General features: G+C 38.7%; 1 protein-coding gene across 4 annotated transcripts in view; it reads right to left on the reverse strand.

Annotated features, from left to right (window-relative positions):
* Positions 1-1,260: 1,260 nt before the first annotated feature.
* The window catches only part of RP1 (RP1 axonemal microtubule associated), a 183,530-nt gene continuing 163,303 nt past the window's right edge, over positions 1,261-21,487 (reverse strand). For all 4 annotated transcript variants that reach the window (XM_083747507.1, XM_083747509.1, XM_083747508.1 and 1 more), the window contains 11 exons: positions 16,107-16,314; positions 15,193-15,252; positions 13,549-13,727; positions 11,704-11,920; positions 8,070-8,215; positions 7,827-7,902; positions 6,460-6,538; positions 5,999-6,242; positions 4,888-4,966; positions 2,932-3,007; positions 1,261-1,525 (listed from right to left, as the gene is read on the reverse strand). In XM_083747507.1, coding sequence (XP_083603633.1) covers positions 1,471-1,525; positions 2,932-3,007; positions 4,888-4,966; positions 5,999-6,242; positions 6,460-6,538; positions 7,827-7,902; positions 8,070-8,215; positions 11,704-11,920; positions 13,549-13,727; positions 15,193-15,252; positions 16,107-16,314 — 1,419 coding nt within the window. In that variant the 3' untranslated portion in view covers positions 1,261-1,470. The remainder of the gene's footprint in view (positions 1,526-2,931; positions 3,008-4,887; positions 4,967-5,998; positions 6,243-6,459; positions 6,539-7,826; positions 7,903-8,069; positions 8,216-11,703; positions 11,921-13,548; positions 13,728-15,192; positions 15,253-16,106; positions 16,315-21,487) is intronic.

Below are 21,487 nucleotides of genomic sequence, written 5' to 3' on the forward strand. Positions count from 1 at the left end.
GACAAATTCATGGAGGAGAGGGATATCAGCAACTTCTTGCAGTGATACCTATGTACTGCCTCCACTTTCACAGGCAGTATGCCTCTGAAGGCCAGTTGCCAGGAATCACAGGTGAGCAGGGTGCTTTTGTGCTCATGTCCTCCTTGCAGGCCTTCCAAAGGTATCTGGCCACTCTGAGAGGAGGATATGGGCTAGATAGCCAATGGTCTGATTCAACAGGCTCTTCTTATGCTCTTAAGATAAAAAAAGCAGAATTTCTAGTACATATTGTTATGCATTACAGTGGTACCTCGTGTTACAGATGCTTCAGGTTACAGACTCCGCTAACCCAGAAATAGTACCTCAGGTTAAGAACTTTGCTTCAGGATGAGAACAGAAACCGCGCAGTGGTGGCAATGGGAGGCCCCATTAGCTAAAGTGGTACCTCCGGTTAAGAACAGTTTCAGGTTAAGAACGGACCTCCAGAACAAATTAAGTTCTTAACCCGAGGTATCACTGTATCCACTTCTCCAGTCTCTTTACTGTAGTTAAAAGCAGGCGATATACAATCATAAAGACAGAAGCCAGCCTTCTAACTGCTCCCCCTCTCAGATCTAGAAAACAGTGATCTGCACAATTTCTTGTTGGGATTTGAACTAGAAAGCATTTTTTTACAAGACCACACCAATAGCAGCAGAAGGCATGTGACCACAGGGAAATTTCCATAGCTATCAAGGTGAGATATGGTCCAGTAGAATGACTGGGCAAAACAAGTTCTGGGAAAGTACTTGTGTTTCTCATTTATTTAAAAATATCTACCTTGGAATATATATATTCCTCACTACATAAACTATATTTTCTTTTCTTTTTTTAGGTAAAGGTGAAGGTACCCCCGACCATTAGGTCCAGTCGTGGGTTGCACGCTCATCTCACTCTATAGGCTGAGGGAGCCAGCGTTTGTCCGCAGACAGGTTCCAGGTCATGTGGCCAGCATGACTAAGTCGCTTCTGGCGAACCAGAGCAGCACATGGAAATGCCGTTTACCTTCCTGCTGGAACGGTACCTATTTATCTACTTGCACTTTGATGTGCTTTCGAACTGCTAGGTTGGCAGGAGCTGGGACCGAGCAATGGGAGCTCACCCCATCATGGGGATTCGAACAGCCGACCTTCTGATCAGCAAGCCCTAGGCTCTGTGGTTTAGACCACAGCGCCACCCACGCCCTTTGACAACAAATCCCAAATATTGTGAAATGATGGGAAACAAACTTACAAAACCAAGTTGCAACAGTGTATCTCTGCTTTATTCATGTTTGGGTACAGGTGTTCAGAATTCCTGGTAACATTCTCACTTGAGTATTCAAATATGATGTATTGTTTTGATATTTCTTCATGATAATTATAGTTCTTTCACAATTAGAAAATACAAATAAACCCAATCAGCTTGATGTTGAGGGAAAGCATGTTCAAATAGGATTCTTGGAGTGCATAATTACACAGAAAGCTGCACTACGGTACGTCCATCATTTTCATCTTTAGCCAGCCACCTGGTGAAGAAAATATGCATTGCTGATGGAAGAGATGGTTCACACATAAAAATAAAAATGTCTGTAAGGATATGAGTACTGAATTGTTTCTAATCTTAAGGAACCTGGGTAGCACCTTGTACTGACAGTGGACTAGTTATTCATCACTTAAAACCCACATCTGGGAATGCCCATTCGAAAATAAATAGGGGGAGAAGGTTGGAGTAGGCAGAGAGATGGATCCATTGACCAGGGATGATCCCTAAACTCACTTTAAGAAAAACTGAGAAAGGCCAAGTTACAAACAAGCACGAGACCTTTCAAAATAAACCAATAAACATAAAATATCATTTATTTACTGGGTGGAGTAAATCTGGCACACCAGGAATCAAGCTTGCCCTGGGTTGTTGACATATAGGGCACCTATTTAAAATTAACCCTCTTCTGCCACTGCTTTATGCTGCTTCTAACATTTACATATGTAAAATCTTTTACATGGACTTAAAGCCTGCAATTGTCCATTGCATGGACGTCTCCCAAGGGAGCTGAAGCCAGTTGCTTTAGATCATGGGTAGGCAAACTAAAGCCCGGGGGCCGGATCAGGCCCAATTGCCTTCTGAATCCGACCTACGGATGGTCTGGGAATCAACGTGTTTTTACATGAGTAGAATGTGTGCTTTTATTTAAAATGCATCTCTGGGTTATTTGTGGGGGCATAGGAATTCATTCATTCCCCCCCCCAAAAAAATATAGTCTGGCCTCACACAAAGTCTGAGGGACAGTGGGCTGGCTCCCTGCTGAAAAAGTTTGATGACCCCTGCTTTAGATGGTGTGTGTGTTTTGCCAAATCACCACAAAGCAACCATACATGTACTAGCTAAGAGCATGGAAGCAGCATTGTTAAATACTTAAGTTTTATGATCCTGTCTTGGGGTTTATACATAAAAGAAAAGAAAATTTCCCACTCTACTTTTCTCATGTGTTTAAGTAACCAGGCTGTGGATTATTGACTTGCCTCTTTTCTATCTGTGAAACAGATTTTTTTATTGGAATTGAAGGGAAGTACTGAGGGCCAATGAAGCAAATTCTTGATTATTTGTAGACTGAAGAATGGGCATACTGATTCTTCCCATTTCCTTTGGTCTGCTTGTTTTTGGAAATGGAAAGAAGACTGTCATCAACAGAACTACATTGTCTTCCCTGAATTTTAATGTGGGAGATCTGAAAGTTGCATATTTTCTCTAGTTTGAATAGTATCACTTTACTGATACTATTATTTTTGAAAGTTGTAACCATCTGTAGCATTCATGCTATAATCTTAATCCCACATGCCTGGGAGTAAACCCCACTGAATTCAACAGCACTTGCTTCTGAGTAGACATGGTTATGATTGTGCTGTGATCAAGTTTAATAACTGGGAAACAAACCGGTTGCAACTGAAGGAGTATAATTCATTCGTAGACACATCTGTGATTTCTACTTTTTCCAGAAACCAGCCACTTGCTGTAAAGAAAGGACAATAATAAAGTATGTTCACTTCTGAGTACAGATAAATCCAAAGAAAATAATTCTAAATTTATTTTTAAGACATGGCGACACATTAAAATTGGAGAAAATTTTCTAAATGAGAAAAATTATTGGCTATTTTGACAGTGATTGTCAAAAACTCAGCAAATGTTAACATTTACCATTAATTCTTAAGGTATTTGGTTACAATGGCCAGTGCTTCCAGAACATTATGATATTTACCAGTAAATCACAAGGCCTACTCCTGACTATAAATAAGGTTGATAAACAGTTTAATTGTAAACTTGGAAAAATATGTCACTGACCATATCAGTCTGGTAATTTTTAATTTTAAGACCTGTGGCACAACCATTGTTGACTAGCTCTCTTTTAGAATATCCAGTTTTATCAATGACAGGCATTTACCTGTAAAATATACTGGTCACTAGGGGACAGACACAATGGGGTGTGTGTGTGTGAGAATGGCAGGTTGGGGTACTTTACTGATCAACTTGCAGACAGAGAAACCAGCTTGTTGCATAAAATTGAAGTCTGAGGTGCTTTCTTGTGAACAAATGTGATTCTGGATCGATGCAGTAGCCTGGCACTTGAAATAACAGGCTAACTACTCATCTGTAGATAGAGTGATGTGCCACCTGCAGCTCAAATCAAGCTGTAAAACATATTTTCAAGTTAAATTTGAAAACGGGTCTCACTACATTATATGCCATAGAGCAGGTGACATGTACCCAGAAATAAGTGCCCTGCCATTTCAAATGACATCTGCACAGCAGAAGTTTGTATAGGGGGAGAAAAAATATCCTCTGACTGCAGTGATTGTTTATTGGCACTGATTTCTTGGAATAAAATAAGTCAGTTAATATATCTGCAATAGCTTCAGATAAATCATAACATAAAATGTCCGAAAAGCAATTTATTCCCTCACAATTCTGGACATTCCTCACTCCAGCCTGGTAAATACTGACATTTACTCATAAATGAGGGAAATCTGGGTGAAGCTGGGTCATTTATTGAAGAAAAGTAGTGGTTCTTGAAATGTACTGGTACATGTCAAAATTGATTGTGTCCTGAAGTTTGCTTTGAACATTCTCTGACAGTTATGGGGAAAACATTGTGATTAAATCTTTTTATCTTTTTTCTTCCAAAAACTGGTTTGAGAAGTTAGTAAATGAAGCAAAGAATGCAGCAATATGGGGAGAAATAGTGGAAATCAGATTCAACTTCCCCCCTCTAATTTAAAATGTAATCTAATAACACAGTAGCATGCAATTAAATGGATTTTGAGAAATTTCTGGGGGGAAAATACTGAATTCTTGAGACATACAAGTAAAGAGAATTAATTTTCTTAAGGAAGCAAAATAGTCTTAATAAGCAAAAAAATACATTTCTTCTTGATAGATGTCATGTAGACTTGTGTAAATCAAAATAAGTGGATTAAAAACCCCCAAATGATTTCCCTACATAATATCTGAGAGTCAAGCCATATGTTATTCTGAGGGCTCTATAATATGTGGCATCGGTTCTGGCAATGTTATAATTCTTTTTTATTACATTTCTATCCCACCCTTCCTCAAATTAGCTTATGGTGGCATACATTGCTCTCTCTCCCAGTTCACATTCACAACAACCCTGTGAGGCAGATTAGATTGAGTGAAAGTGACCAACCAAAGTTGCCCAGTGAGCTTCATGGTGCAATAGAGACTTGAACCTGGATCCCTCAGGGCCTAGCCCTAGTCCAATACTCCATCTGCGCCATCCTCCTGAGCGAGATTTGAGGCATTTCAAAATTGAAGGTGTGGATTCATATGCATATAAATGACAACAAGGATATGCAATAAACCTACAGGTATACTTACCAAATCCTTTGCCATCATGTCCAATCTCAATTTTCTGCAGCCTTCCAACATCCTTTGTTTTGATTCTGAATGTGTCAGTCTTCAAAATAAGAGAAGCAGCTTTCAAAATGTGACAAGTCTATGTCTGGAAAACAGTATGCTTATCTGGGACTGGTTTAAATTTATCTGTGTGCAGGGGGTAGTGGATGGCTGGAGGAGTGCATTATTGTTACTGTTCCTTTTCTGGTACAGTTATATGCTGCTAATTTTCAGCTCTTCCCTGAAAACATAAAACATGTACTTTCCACATTAGGTTTTGAAGGTTTCTTGCCATTTTATTGGTTTCAGAACCCAAGAGATGTTTTCTCTCTGGTAAGTGCATTATGAATTGCCAGTCAGGTGAAGAAACAGCACCTTTTGTTTTCATTTTTTTAATTTATCTTTTGTTTATGGTACCCAAACCTACCTTTGGAAACATAAAGATAAGCGATTTGACTCTAGTTACAGCCAAATCTCTCAAGTGGTATACAATTTGGTTCAGAATATAGTTTCACTTCCAGTGTTCTTGGCAGCAGCAGCACTTTATGTGCATGGATAGTACATTTCCAAGAAGCACCACTACCTCCCACAACTGCATCTTTCATCTATAGGTAGAAGATGCCCTAAAGACAGCAGTGAAGATGGTTTCAGACAGATAACTAAAACAAGGCTAAATGGAAAGTGGAATCCTTTCCCTTTTATAACCTAAGGCTTCAGCACTTACTTTCATTTGTAGGCAAGATGAGGTGGAATCAAGTCACAGTCTGGCCAGTATTTTACAGGTTTGTAACTTAGGAGCAGATGAGGGTTTTGATCATTTAAAGGAACATTCTATACATGTGGCAACAAACTCAGGGTTGCCCCAATCCAATAGGAATCTGCAGCTAATCATGACTGAGGGGCAACCTGTAGAATCCAAACAGGTGTTTGTCTCATTTGCATCACAGTCTTAATTGTGTTTAGTCAGATGTAAGCCAGGTAAGTGGTGGACTTAAGACTGCCGCCTAAATGTAGCACGTGTAAACCTAAAGGTGTAATGTATAAAGTGCCCCGAGATATAAAGAGTGGAAAACATAGACAGTGAACTATTTACCTTTGCTCTTTCAAAGGGATCTCGATGATCTAGAGACTCCTTGAGTTGAATTAACTGAGATGTGTCCTTGTCTCCAAACAAAATTATATGCACATTTGCGTCAGTTCCTGCTCCCCTTTTGTCACCGGTGTACACTTTAATAATATGCTCTATCAGATTTTCTGAGCTACTGCCTTCTTTGGTAATAAAAGAAAGAGGGATTTCTTTCCTTATTTCAGGTTCATTAGCATCCAAAAGGAATATTCTAAAAGGAAAAAGAAAAAGATTGAGATCAAGCCACGTAGTGGTGGTTAAAATTCAATATGGAACTTAATAAGGAAAGAAAGAGAAAGAAATATAGTTAATTTCTACAGACGTGTATTAACAGGTATATTTAATAAATATTCCGTCACATGCTATTGGCTAAATGCTAGGCAAGTCAACAAACATTTAGTGTGATTTATATATATATAAAAACTCACTCATTCACTTCAAATATGTATACAGGTTCGTTCTTTGGGGCTTCCTTCAGGTGGAGTGCTTTAATATCCAGTTTGCAAGCTACAGCAGAAGCAACAAGCAATGAAAACAATTTGCTTCACATCAGATATTAATTTGAATCTAGTACTATCTAATATAATAATATTATATATCAATAAATGTTCTCTCCACCCTATTACATCTCAGCCTTCCACTGAAAAGATGTACATTTGGGCCACAATGGGAGCTTTCGTTCAATTGTGAACAGCAAGCCCATGTCTAAGTGTGTGGGGACAATTCTGTTTGAGACCATGGAAAGGCCGAAGGGTTAAAGTCACCTACTTCTGCATCATGATCCCCATACAGCAGGGCATAGCAGGGCAAACTGAGGGACAAATATCCAAGAGCCAGACACTCCTACATGATCAAGTCCTATTAGGATGATAACTTTGAGACTATTTTATCATCCTGATTTTAAGAGGCCCAGTTGAGTTTAAATGCATTCTTTTTGTTCAGTCACTCTGCACTTGTGCAATGTAAGGATTGAAAGAAGCAAGTTGGCCATCACAGAGAGGCACCCTGGCTCTACCTCTGTACCAGGAGTTGAAGCCAGGCCCAGCAACCACATGCTTGAGGAATAAGTAAAGAATTGTTTTATTTCAAGCTGCTTTTCATGAATATATGCAGCGCTCTGTCTTGTTTTAACTTCTGCTTCTTTAATACTTTACACCACAAGCCTATGCAAGCCTACTAAAAAATAAGAGTTCAATGTGATTTACTCCCAAGTAACTATGACTTCAACTTTAGTGTTTTAAGCTTGTGGTTATGATCTTCATGCCAGTTCAGCACAATGAAGTCTTGATATGATTTTATTCACCAAGAAAAACAGAGGAAAAGTCTTGTTTACAGTAAAATGATCTGGTCATTCTCCCCATTTGCAAATGGGTGTTCACTGAGCCTAATTCAGAAACTGATAGGACTTTGATAGATTCCTTCTAATAATGGTCACTCCGCAAAACAAAGGATGCTTCTTAATGAATAAAGCACCCAGAGTCCTAGCTGCATTCCTACCCTAGACCTGATCAGGTATGTATGTATGTATGTATGTATGTATGTATGTATTTCAATTTGCATACTGCCCTTCATCTGTAGAACTCTCTGAGGTTCACAACATAAAAATACAAGATAAAAAACACAAAATACAGAATAAAAACAAGAACAGAAACAAACCAATAAGCCCCCTGCTGGTGTTGGAAAGGCAGCTTTGCCTTGGTACATGTGCAGCTACTGCTATTAATATTAATGTCTAATGTAAATACAAATATTAAGAAGCTACTTAAGCAGTATCTTCATAATAAAAGAAACTTACATGATTTGCTTCCAATGAGTAGTGTAACTCTGTGTAGCTCCCCCAAATCCACAGCATCTATCTGACCTGTAAATGACTAAAAAAATCCAGCAATATTTAGCTTATTCTCTCTCTCTCTCTCTCTCTCTCTCTCTCTCTCTCTCACACACACACACACACACACACACACACACACACTTCTGTAATAGGTTTCAGGCACAAATGTAAATGACCATTCCAAACATCTGTGAAGAAGTGAATTACCTCCCTGTCTTTTCCTAGCTGAGATGGCAACAAAAGCTTCCTGTTTTCAGTGTCGCCATTGGTTCCGTATATACACAGAGACATATGTATGGAGCTGATTTTGCTTGAGGCATCATTGAAGAATACTTTTACATCATATGTAATAACTGTAAAATAGAAAGGAAAGCCAAATCCAAGAGAACACCTTGTGTAACTATTTTGTAATTCATTACTTTATAAATTCGCTTCCTTCCATTTGCCACATAGTAGTCTTAACATTGTGTATGTGTGAAATTATCCTTAGAGAGGTGTTTAATGGTGGTATCCAACGAGGTTTTACTCAGAGTAGACAAACTGAAATTAATGGCCCAACTGAGTCAAGTTCACTAACTTCAGTGGGACTACTCTGAGTAAAACATAGGGCTCAATCATATACACTTTCATTTGCCCCATCACTTTCCCCTGGGGAAACCCAAGGTTTAGCACTGAATCGGAACAAATGGCAATGGAGGTTTCTGCAGATTGCCATCTGCTCCAGTTGAGTGTTGAAGAGCAGGTTTTTTCAGGGGAAATGGTAGAGCAAAGGTAAAACTGCTTGGACCCATCGCTAGAAAGCATGGGACAAGTGGAAGTATGGATGAGCCTTTAGCTGAGCTTCACCCCTATGTGATTAGGAGCAAAGGCCTTTTCAACTCCCACTTCTTAGCAATTCACTGAGGAATAATACAGAAGACACATCCTGCTGAAGAGCCCCTATCCCCCAATGCCTAATTCTATTTACATTCTGTAAATAGTTTAGTGCTCATTTTTGTGTTGTTTGCTTCAAGAAAAAAATCTGTTTGCAAATAATATGGAAATGAGTGCTAAACTTGTACTATATTCCACTATAGTTCCAGAAGTAGCTTTTGCATCATATGAAAGCTCAGATATATAACACAAAATTTGACAGGGAAACGTTGTTTAAAAGGAATAAACTGCCATGTGAATGCAGTCTAGTTCATGGCCTTAATGTACAAAATGCTCTGTCTTTCTTACCTTATTAATTTTTGTAGAAATTCACTGGGGTAGGTAATTTATACTACTATTTTGGGCAACTGAAGCTCAACCAACTGCACCATGCTAGATAATGACTGTGGAAGATGTGGGTTTAATGAATGTCTAAATGTGATGAAGAGCTCATGCAACTGCTTTATAACATTCCGAGATTCAGATTTATCATCATGAATTTTCATGGCATTATTGCCACGACACTTTTGGAGTCTCTACAAAAGCAAGACAAATCTGAGGGTGCTGTGGAACAAAATATGGATTTGACAACATGCGGAAACAGCCACACAACTACTGCTCATGACACCACGAAGGAACTGATCTTCGGGCCAATCTATCTGCACTACTTTATGCACTCTGGCCCCTGGGTGTTTGTAATAATAAACTAAGTGGCTTCTTGAGAATACGGTCCTTTGCCCAGATCTGGATGAAAAAAATGAAACAGCAGATGGTTGATTGGCTTACAGAGTTAGGAACTCAAATATATTGCAGGGATAAGAGCTACAACTGTAAGAGTACTGGGTTGTCAAATTCACAAGCCAATCACTACAAAGATTTTAAGCTGCTTAGGTCCCTCTGACTTCAGAGAAAGTGAATTACCTTAAACCAAGTACTCTGACTGAACTAGCTTGGGCACCCAGCTATTAATATTCAGGATGTAAACTGTGTTTCCAAGGTGCATTCAAATCAGGATTTTAAATATATACATTTAGCATTACAGATGATATATATTCAGAAAAAACATATTTAACATTGATTTGATTTTCCAGAAAGAGTTGTGTGTATCCAGTTGAATATTTTGGTTAATTATATTTGCTTGATGGTTTACGTGAGTGAAAGCTCTGAACTTCGGTAAAATTTCCACAGGTAAAATAGTTATTGTAGCAATATGTATTATACCCTTATGTATAAAATATCTCCTGCTTCCCCTCTCACTTTGAAATACTCTTCTGGTTCATACGTTCACCATAGATGAGTTATATCTATAGATGAGTAAAACAGATTCCCCACCCCCCTTCAGGTGTTATGGGTCAAATTTCCAAAGTGTGATTCAGAATTCATATATGCCCCACGTAGTTCACTGCATACTTATCTCATCCAGATCTGCATAACTGCCAATGGATCTCATTTAACAGTGGAATTTAGTGGTATTATTGGATTCAGTATGGCTCATTATAAATTTGTGTCATAAATAAGTGTAAAACTAGTGGGAATGTACATAAATTAGGCATGTCATATTTAACACAAACATGCCTCTCGTGTAGCTTTTATTGCAATTATCTATTTACCTATAGTTAATTTATCACCTGCTTTTGAACTGATTAATAAATTAATTAAGTGACTAATGTGCATATTGCAAATAAACTAACATAGGCATCATTTTGATATATTGGAAAAAATGAGATAATATATGATCTAATAAAGAAAAGTTACTACTCATTACAGCTGCTTGAAAGTTATCTCCATCATTCTTTCATGTGATGAAACTATGGTTGAAAACACAGTGAGGTCACTGGCCCCCATAGCATTTCAAGTCACATTTGCATGTTGCTGTACACACTAGAGAAGATAGAGATGTTTTCACCTGATGCATACTGCCTGTTTGGTTTCCCTAGGCCTGCAACTGCCCCTATCTCTTATTCATGAAGCTATCATCTACACATGTGTAAAGTCTGTCTCAAACGCACACACCTCAGCTTAACTGAAAAGTGAATGTGGCTTACATTTTCATATTGCATGGAGGCTGATTCGTGGGGAAAACACATCAAACAGCAGTATTGCTCAAGAAAGTACAGGATTGTGTAGGATTGTGGACATCAGGTGTCCACGACTTCAGACACCAGTGGTGAGGCTGCCTTGGAGCCAGAATGTGTACACAGCCTAAGAGTGAGTTTCAAGCATTTTTCCTTTATTTCCTTACATTCACTCCATGTAGAAGCCAATGCCTCCACCTGGAAATTCTGTGCCTAACTGAACACTGTGACCATGCTGAATACAGGGTCTCCCCAGATCCTGGATATTAGGACAGCATCTCTAACAGTATAAGCTTCTATGCATAGCTGGAGTTTGGGAATGAGAAGAAGAAAGGTGAAAACCTGAAGCCATTCTCTAGCCTTGCTGAACATAGAGGTGAAGGGAAAGCTATTCCCTTAGTTAGAAGGCAATGCTATCTTTTTTTACTTTAATATGTCAGAATCAGCATAACTACAGAAATCAAACCTACTCTTAATTCTCAGCCCAATAAATGATAATGTTCCTTTAACATTTAACCTACAATTAAACCAATCAAAGCTCGTAACTCTAATTGTTAGACAAATTCTCCATTTTTTTGTGTTGGGGGGGTTGTTCACACATGAGAGACAGACTGAGACTGTGTGTCCATATTAGGGCCTAATATACCCACAGTCTCAGTCTGTTTCATGTGCACACACAACTCTCCCCACCACCACAAGTGGAGGGATAACTTGTGTTGCTCTAACTTTAAGTATTTTCTTAAAGTATTTTAAATGTGTGCTTAAACCATATTATTTTATTACAGCAACTTATCTTGGTTTGAATTGTAATAACAGAGGTCTTTCTTCTATGCCTGATGCCAATATATACCTACCGGAAAGTGCTTCCCTTAATGGCCACTCTACAGGGAATTCAATCCATTGGTCTCCATTAAGAAGAGGAAGTGTTTTATTTATGGAGAGACTAAAGGTGTCCAGGGTTCCTGTGTTCTGCATTTTACAATGATGAAACAACTGGGATATGCTTTCTCCCAAGTGATGAAGCCCAAACGTCACTTTATAGAGCATTCCCAAATCAGCTGGGAAATACACCTAGAAATAAACAACACGGCAAGTTGATCTTTTGAGTGATTCTGTTGGCTTTAAAGGACATTTTGATATGCTATTTTCTTAAGCATTGTACATCCCTGCAGACCTCAGAAGGAGCACAAATGGCCAATATAGATTGTTTTGAGATTCTTCCTCTCAGAGCCCAGTCTTCCTTCTCCCCACTAAACAGCTAAATTTACTTACTGGCTTTGCAAAGTAAACCGTCAGTATGGTGATGAGGACACACAGGCTAGATACAGATGCAGTCATGCCTTATCCCCACTGAAATCAATGGGATAAGTTAGGCATATCTTAAATCACATTGATTTCAATGGGACTATAGTATCACTAACAAGCAGAGGAATCCTTTGGTGGTGGGGATGGAAGTTAATGGTGGAAGAGCTGGCAATTCTTCCACCATACAACCCTGCCAGTCTCCTGCTGCTGCAGTGGATGTTGGGGGAAGGGCAACTGGAGAAAAAATAAGTATGGCAGCTCTAGGACTGGTGTACTTTACTTTCCCGTCCCGGGGGTACGTCAGGGGGAAAGGATGGCTTTGGATCTGGTGACCCCAACAGGGATATATTCCTCCTGTCTAATTTTTGGCTGAGGTCACCTACCAAGATGAACAAAGTCATTTCAGTCCCACAACCAGGGCAGAAGCCAGGCTGCAATGGGTCTAAAACATCAGTTCTATCTAGGAAAACCTGGAGCAGAGACACTATCCCTTGTTCCAACACTATGCTCACAAAAGGAATATTTGGGGTTGGCCAAACACCATTGGGTCTTGAGAGGACTTTTCTTGAGAGGGTGGTATAACCACTGTCTCCTTGAGGCCCGATGGTTTCATGCCATGCTGAAGAGAGGCATTAACCACAACAATAACCCACTTGGCCACTTCCTCTCTGGCTGCTTTTATTAGACAGGCTGGGCAACAGACTAGAGTAAAGCCAGTGGGTCGCCTATCTCCAAGGAAACTATCGACTTCCTCATGTAATACATGCCAAAAAAGAATCCAGAGAAAAAGAGGGAGCCGATGATGAAGTCACAGAAGAACCAGCACATTCATTCAAGTAAGAATGAAAATTAGTGATTTTATATGTAAAGTGTCTTGCAAGCAGGCCAACAAGGGATGTGAAATCATTCCTCTCTGGGGAATTACCCCCAAATAAACCTTTGATCACCTGAAACAATTATGTTGGATAACTCTGCACAGATGCAATGGTGTTGGAGGAAAACAATTTGTTTGGCAACTACACTGCCATGGAGTACGTTCAAACTGGGCTGTTGCCTGCTTGATTCACCACAAGTTTTCTGCCAGTATTGCTCTAGTCAATATCCTTCCAGTTTCATTGCCCAAAGCTCTGAGGAAAACCAGGGGGCACACCTGGCTTTGCTTAAACGTAATTCCTACCATATTGCCAAGAAAATCCCCAAGTGCTACCATAAAACCATTGGGATTCACCGGAATCCTCAGACAGGCCATTTTAATAGGTCCTTCACCCCTGCAATAGAGTTGGTTTGTTAGCAACTTAACCTATGCAGAAGTATGTAGCTGCTAAATTAAGCCTATAAAAAGCTCATCTACAAAAAACATTGGCAAAGATGATAACAAGTATACATTATTTTACATCATATGTTACTTGGTCCTCAGCTTGATCTCCTACTTTATCCTCCAAGGAAATTGGTTCAGATTTGCCATTGCACCCATAAAATACCAAAACAAGTTTAGAAATGTTTCCCCAAGACGTCTTAAATTCTTTTGATGAATTTTCATGACATTCAGTGAAATAAATCTTCCATGAACCTTCTGAAAAAATAAAATTGAATAACATTATGAGAAGACTAAACAAGTTTTTGTAAATAAAACCAATGGGAAAGAAAACAGTAGGCTAAAAACAAAAAAAAATTCCTTCCAGTAGCACCTTAAAGACCAACTAAGTCAGTTCTTTCGTGTGCATGCACACTTCTTCAGATACTAAGGCTACCTATCTGTAACTAGTAGGCTAAAAAGTTATGGACTTGTTTAAACCAATTATTTCATGAAGGGATCGCTCATTCTGTAGAGCATAAGACTCTTAATCTCAGAGTTGTTGGGTTCAAGCCCCATGTTGAGCAAAAGACTCCTGCATTCTAGAGGGTTGGCCCCTTCCATCTCTACAATTCTTTGATTCTAGAGAAGGCTTATATTTATTATTATTAATAGTAGTAGTAGTAGTAGTATTAACTTTGAGATATTAGAGAGGAATTAACAATACTTGAAAAATAATACGATAATAAATAGTAACTGACAAACAGACAAATGCATTATATATATTATAAACAATAGTATATATTTATCTACATGTACAGAAACCGATAATGATAGCATTTAAGACTAAATATTCTCAAATAGAGTTGGATAAAAACAAACAAACAAGATAAAAAGATGAAAGGAAAAGAAAAAAATTAGCTTAATTGATTCTTTCTAGAGTAAGCCACTCCAGGGATACATAATTGACTTCTATTTGAGATTTGCATCCAGAACCTTCTTTTTTTCTTCGTTCGTTCTAATTTTCAAATTATATTTGGTTTAGAAGCTTTATGAAAAGATTGACAGTTCACTTACAGTATTTCATGGAATTGCATAGAAAATAGTTTCACATTTTAAAATACGAAAGAAACACAAAAGTTTAAATGAAAAACCATAACTGCATAACAAAGAAAATACTTTCTGTCTGGCATTGAATGAAAGTGCTTGTTATAAAATCAGAACTGATCAAATTACACCCTGTAGTGATCATCATTGTACTGTACAATGTCATTTAGCATATCATCCAGTAATATATTAAGGATTTCCTTTTCTATTTTATACAGCTCATTTTGCCATCTTCCCTCTCTTACTTTCACTATTTTGGCAAATTCAGCAATATGAGCTGTGCTCCACCCTCTCATCCGTTGATCACCAGTGGATGGTGAACTGATCTTTCCCCATCTCTAGCTAATAGCTAATTGTGCCACTGTCAATGAATGCAATATGATCCCTTCATCATCAAAGAGTGTTATGTCTTTTAGAACAACCAACAGGTTCATAGGTAATTAATAATTTATTATTTTAATTTTTTCACTTTTTATAGAGACCCCAAAAGATTGCAAATTTAGAGCAAGTCCCAAAATATGGTGTATGTGTGTGTACACACACACACACACACACACACACACACACACTTTTGATAGAAATATGATATTGTTGGAGATAGAATTCTGATTGACACAGCTGCAGTGAAGTAAAATACCTGATTTCATCTCTTGCTTTTGTAACAGTGAGGCAGTGGTGCTTCTCCTTTCCTGTATTTCTAATTAAAACAAGATGGAAGGCTGCATTAGTTTTGCATAAGAATGTCTAGATAACCTTGAATGTCTATATCATAGATGGGGAACCTGAGGCCCTCCAGACATTGCAGCACTCACTATGATTGCCATCATTCCTCACCATTATCTATGCTGGCTGGGACCAATGGGAGTCCTACAACATCTTGCAGGCCGCAGTTTTCCTATCCCTTTACAATTTATTTTAAAATGTTTTATTTAACATTATTCCTAAAGACTTGGGAAATGATTACTGGGGTGAAATTAACGAATTTTGCTGTGGGCTTGAAAGACTCCAGTCAGCTTCCCAGGACTGGTTTAGCATGCTGGCAGGGTCTTCCCTGCCTCAGGTAACACAAAGGAGGTTTCAAACTCTGAGTAAGAAAACTGAGTTATTTCCAGAGTTCAAGCCTGGAAAATCCAAGGCAAACTGAAGAGAGGGGGGAAAAAAGCACCTACCACTAGCAGCCGCTAGTTTAATCAGCAATCAGATTAATGGTGCTTCTTCTCATACTGTAGGTGGAATGGCTGTGAACATTCCATGCCATTACAGTAACTCAACCAGTGGTTTAGAACTGGATGGCTTGCAGAGAAATGACAGGAAATCAGTGACAGAAAATTCCCATAAAAATTGTATGCCATTTGGTTGCAAGTTCTAATAGTTTATTAATATTCTTTATTCTAACTGCTAAGCTGGCCAGGGCCATTGCTGTGGTAAGCAAAGATTCTGCATGGTGTGCTTTCTGTTATAACAGGCTTATAATAAATAGAAAAAGTGGCATGGTCTGCAGTTCTGAAGGAGATTCTCAGCAAAATAAGTAATGTCTCAAACAATACTGACCTGTACCAGTCAGAGTTACTGAGGCACATCTTTTCCTATCAGTTCTGTCTCTCAGCCATGTTTGAGCCATAAAAAGTATCTCCTTTCCTGAAAACTTTGGCTCCTTCACAATAATCTTCTCAAGGTGCCAATCAGAGCCTTTTCCTTTTTCCACAAGCAGATCAGATAGCGTTCCAATATCTATGGCTTCCACTTGAAAAACATCCACCTGGAGGGATCACAATTAACATTCAGAGGTCTTAATAAACAGAATAGTTAGGCTGGAACATCATAAAATGAAACTGCCAAGCATCTAAAAGCAAAAGGACACCAAAGCTTAGTGTTTTATTATTTAATGCTGACAGACACTAATGAGGAGACTTGGGAAACCCAATTCACTCACAGAGCAAAACTAAATTAGAATACATTGACTTCCAAACAGAATGAATTGGTACGATCCAATGAAATCAATGGACCTCTGTGGATAGAAAAGAATAAGAATCTGCAAACACATGACTTGGGGTCACATTCATTGCTTAGGCTGCATACACATATCCAATTGTTAAGGGTTACGCAGAACTGAGGGACAATTTACAAAGACAGATTTACACAAACACTAATAACTATAAGAACTATGCTTCTGCTACATAAATTGGTCTTATTTGGAGTTAGTCACCTATTAAGGTCAATTGTACCACTTGTCAATGAGCAGGTCATGGACTGCAGTTTAATATTTAGAGAAATTTGCACATTGCAAAATCCCTTCGATTTATTGTTTAAACTGTAACCATCACCTTGAAAACATCTTGGCACTGAAAGATAAATTTGCTGCATAACATTCTCTTGGACTAATTTACCACTAGAAATAGAAATGGGCAAGATGAAGGCCAATAAAATGAAACACAGTGCAGTCAGCTAAGTGGTACTGCTGGCAGGTGCAGCTCAATTGCTGGGGTAGAACAGAAGAAATAGCCTCTTGGTAGTGGCATCATTGCTGCTTACCAAAAGGGACAAGATGATGGTGAGGTTGGGGCTGCGTGGGCATGATAGCAAAGCCAATCCAGCACTACAGCCACTGTGACTGCATAGTCCAGGTCTCTCTGTGATCTTGCACCTTCCGCTCCTGGAAAGTGGCAGTGATGCTGCAACCAGGAGGCTATTTGCGCAACTCCACCACACTGGCTGAGCTGCTCCCACCTGCTATGGTCTGTCTGAAACCCCAGCAATGAAATGTGAGATATTTGTCTGGTATCATATCATTTGTCATCTATGTGACAGACATAGAGGATTAATATGAATTCTCTTCCACTGTTTTACTGCTAGTTTCATTCATTTTGCTGTTTTACAGTTTAAAGATTTCATTATGGACTTGCCTTCAGTTGTAAGCCACCTTGGACCTATTGAAGGAAAGTTGGAGTACAAAAGATATCTTAAAGGGGGGGAAGCAATAAGTTTTAAAAGATGTCCTGCTGCTTCTCTTGTTGAAATCATATGTGTTTTATCTTCTTGGTCACAGAGAGAAGTCCCAAACTGAAATTTCAATTGTTCTGTCTTAGAAAGCAAGCAAATTCCCTTAAAAATCACAGCAAGCCCTTTCATATTTTCATTTCCACTCTTATAAACTCCATATTTTTTGTGATACCCTTAATGTACCACACATCACCTTAATGCACAGAAATGTTTCCCAAAGCCTCATGTTCTGAAAATGCCAATCAACTTTCTTTAACCTGAGTTGGCTTTATCCCGCATTTATCAATGTCAGCTCCGAAAGCTTCCTCTTTCTGTTCATGGCAGCAAGTAGCTGTCTTATCAGCAACAGATTCAAAATAAACAGTCTTTGCATAAACATCAATCACATATCTTCAGTACCGGTAGTTCAGATTTGATGGTTAGTTAGCAAAAATATTCCCAGCAAAAAATGGAAATGAAGAATCAGGCACACCATACCCCTCATCTGCAGGTCTTGAATGTCAATTGCTTCCCATAGCCCTTAATTTCTACTCATTTTCCATAATCCCCACTTTCAATTTTAAATACTTCCCTAGAAGCTAAAGGAAACTGTTATAGCCAGGCTTGGATTTTTTTAAAAAAAATATATTTAAAGCTGAGATTCATAACTCCTAGTTTGTGGCCTGATTATTCCCCTCTTTCTTTTGGAGATACTTTATTCCCTAAAATAGAATTACAGAGATGGAGTCTGGTGGAAGTGGCATAAAGAGCATCGTCCTTAATTTGAAAACTGGGACGTCTATGAATAGAAATAGCAGTAAAAGGATCCCACAAATGGCTAGTACTTGCCAATCTTCCCCTTTAACAAATTCTGATATATATTTTTCCTCTATAAGGATTTGCATTTAACACCCTTTGACATCCAAATGATAGAAAACAATATAGATAAGATGAAGAAACAGGAGAACCATTTTTTTTTTTAAAAAAAAGAAATACCCTACTTAATATTGAAAAAGTAAGGATTTGAATTTATTTCAGACGGTACTAATGAGTTTAAAACAAGATTTTGCTAAAAGTAAGAGTAACATTAGTCCTATTAACACGTCACATTGATCACATTGAGGGAATAAGCAAGGAGCAGGGGTGTGTTTTTAGCCACACCTGGCCATCATGTCTTTGCCTTTCAGTAGCCACATACCACGTGTGGTTGTGGGAACAGAAAATTTAATGCATGAACTCCTGCTCATGAAGAGGGGCTCATTGCAATCAGGTTGTGAGCAGGAACTTGTGCATTGGTTTTTGTGTCCACACAACCACATGTGACATATGGCTACTGAAAAAAAAAGATGCAACATTGGGAGTGTAAGATTTGTGTGACCAAAAGGGAAATGTGTATCTTGAGAAAAAGTTGGAACTGAAGCCTGTGTTCTTGGGAGTCGTTCCTATATGGATGCTAGACTAAAAATGGTATAAACAGAAACTGGTGTAGCCTGCATACATTATATGGAGCTGGGCTAAAAACATGCCCCCATTCTTAGCTCTGTGCAGCTGTGATCTATAAATAAGAAACACATGAATAAAGTTATTGATTTAAAGAAAGCCAATAAAGAAAACTGGAATGACTACAACAGAAAAATAATCTAGGGGGAAATGCAATCTATGTTATTGTCACTAGAATAAATATAGCTTTATTTGCTTTTGGTAGAAAACCAGAGTCGCAGAGACCTGTAACCTTTACTTTACAATAGGCATTGCCTCAAATACACAGGCTAGAGGGCTTATATACATGTTACATCCTCTTTGGCAGGGGTTGCTGGGAAATATCCACAAGTGGTGACCGTAAGTGCAAGAACTACTCCTGTGGAAAGTCACTGTGCCAGCACAAGCTGCTACAATTATATGGAAGAGGGCTGCTGAAATGGATAAATTGTTGCCGGAGAAAGCACATTAAGCTTTATTGATTACTTAGTTATTTGAAATCTTTTGGATTTCTCAGGAAGCTTACTCATTGGGGGGGGGGGTCCTGACACTGAAAAAGATAGGGCATAATAATAATAATAATAATAATAATAATAATAATAATAATAGCGGGGCCTTGCACTTCAGTTGCTGTGGTCAATAGCTCAGTTTTGGGAGAGCACATCCCAGATGCTGCTGCTGGGGGACTGCTACTCTGGCCTTTGGGACTGCAGGGTTTCAGTTTGTACATAATGAAACTGCTAGGCAAGGTTTCCCCAAGATTTAATCTGATTTAATCTGAAGTGTTGTCTGGATGCTGGTGATAGCCAGCTCTGTCTCTCTTTTCTCTTTCTCATCTGATCGCAGGAGGGGACTGGTGGTTTTGAACTCTGTCAGATGCAGATAGGCGAACAAGTTGAAGCTTAATCCAGGAAAGATGGAGGTAATGGAGGGTTTCTGCTGATTTGCGCAAAGTGCATAGCCTTTGTTGGATGGGGTTGTACTCCCTATAAGAGAAGTACAAAAGTTCAGGCCCAGAGGCTGAACGTGGCTCTTCAAGCCTCTCGATTTGTGCCTCAGGATTCTTCCCAAGCCACACTCCTCTCTAATCCTGGCCTGCAGCTGCAGCAGCATCTGCCTGGTTTTTGTGCTGCTGGTTTATGCTATTTGAAGAACTGCAGTTAATGGAATCATAGAATTGTAAAGTTGAAAGGGACACTGAGGGTCATCTAGTCCAAATGCCTGCAAGGCAGGAATCTAAGCTAAAGCATCTGTGACAGATGGTCATCCACCTCTGCTTAAAAACCTCCAAGGAAGGAGAGTCCACCACCTTCTGAGGGAGTTCATCTCACTGTTCAACAGTTCTTACTATCAGAAAGGTCTCCCTGATGTTTGGCTGGATTCTCCTTTCTTGTAACTTGAATCCATTGGTTCGAGTCTTACCCTTTGGAGTAGGAAAAAGCTACTAGGATCACACACATAGGATCACACAACAATAATGCTGCTGTTCAGATGCTGTCAATCAGCCAAATGACTCGATGAACAACTTTTTGTTTGTTTCTTTTCAGACAAGCCAATAGACATGTGAAGCAATATATTGACTTGCTCATCTGCTCCATAGGCTCAACAAGGTCTTCACCTGGTCCTGTCACACACAACTGTAATTTTCAGAATGCTAAAATGTAATCAAATTTTTGACTGTCATTTGTGAAGCAATTTTCAGATTACAGATGATGCTCAGCCAGTGCAAAGGGCCTCAGTTTTCTCATATCTTGAAAATGTATTTAAATATTTCAGACTTTCTGATATATTTCTACATCATTAATCTGCTGTTTATAACAGTCGTGGCATTTGTATGAGGCTAATGCCATATTTTGACATGATATTAAACAGGAATTTGGTTACGTTGAGTGGCAGTTACTGTAGAGTCAGGGGAAAAATTATTGCTAGGCAAAGCACATTTTAAAATGTCACAACAACTGTTAAGGTGTAGCATGCAAATTCCACACCTGAGATAATGTAAAACCCTTCACTTCCCTGTTTCCAGGTTCCCTTGCTGCAGAGTAGAAAGGGGGGGGGGACTCAAGATACATATCTGCTTGACTAAAAATGAGTCAATTCTACTGGAGTTTCTTTTCTGTTTTTAGTTTAAGGAAAAAAACCACACATAATATACAAACATACAGTTTCCAAAAGTAAACATATTTTAAAAAAATCACAGCTAAGGCAAGGATCAAATGATCCCATCATATTTAAAGACTGATATTTTTCAGTCCTGACCATATAAATCAGTCAGGAGAATGGAACATTTTTATAGGCAACCACACTTACTTAGTGAGATAATTTTGTAGGATCTCTGTAGCAAACACCAGGCAATATTGATAAGGATTTATTAGGAATGCTTCTATCCAATTATATATCTCCTCACAGTTCCTGTGCAATGTTGTATCAAATATGCGTTTATCTCAGATTTTAATCTTTAAGCTGTTGTTGTA

The sequence above is a fragment of the Podarcis gaigeae genome (assembly GCF_964106915.1).
Source record: "Podarcis gaigeae genome assembly, chromosome: 7".
NCBI lineage: Eukaryota > Metazoa > Chordata > Lepidosauria > Squamata > Lacertidae > Podarcis > Podarcis gaigeae.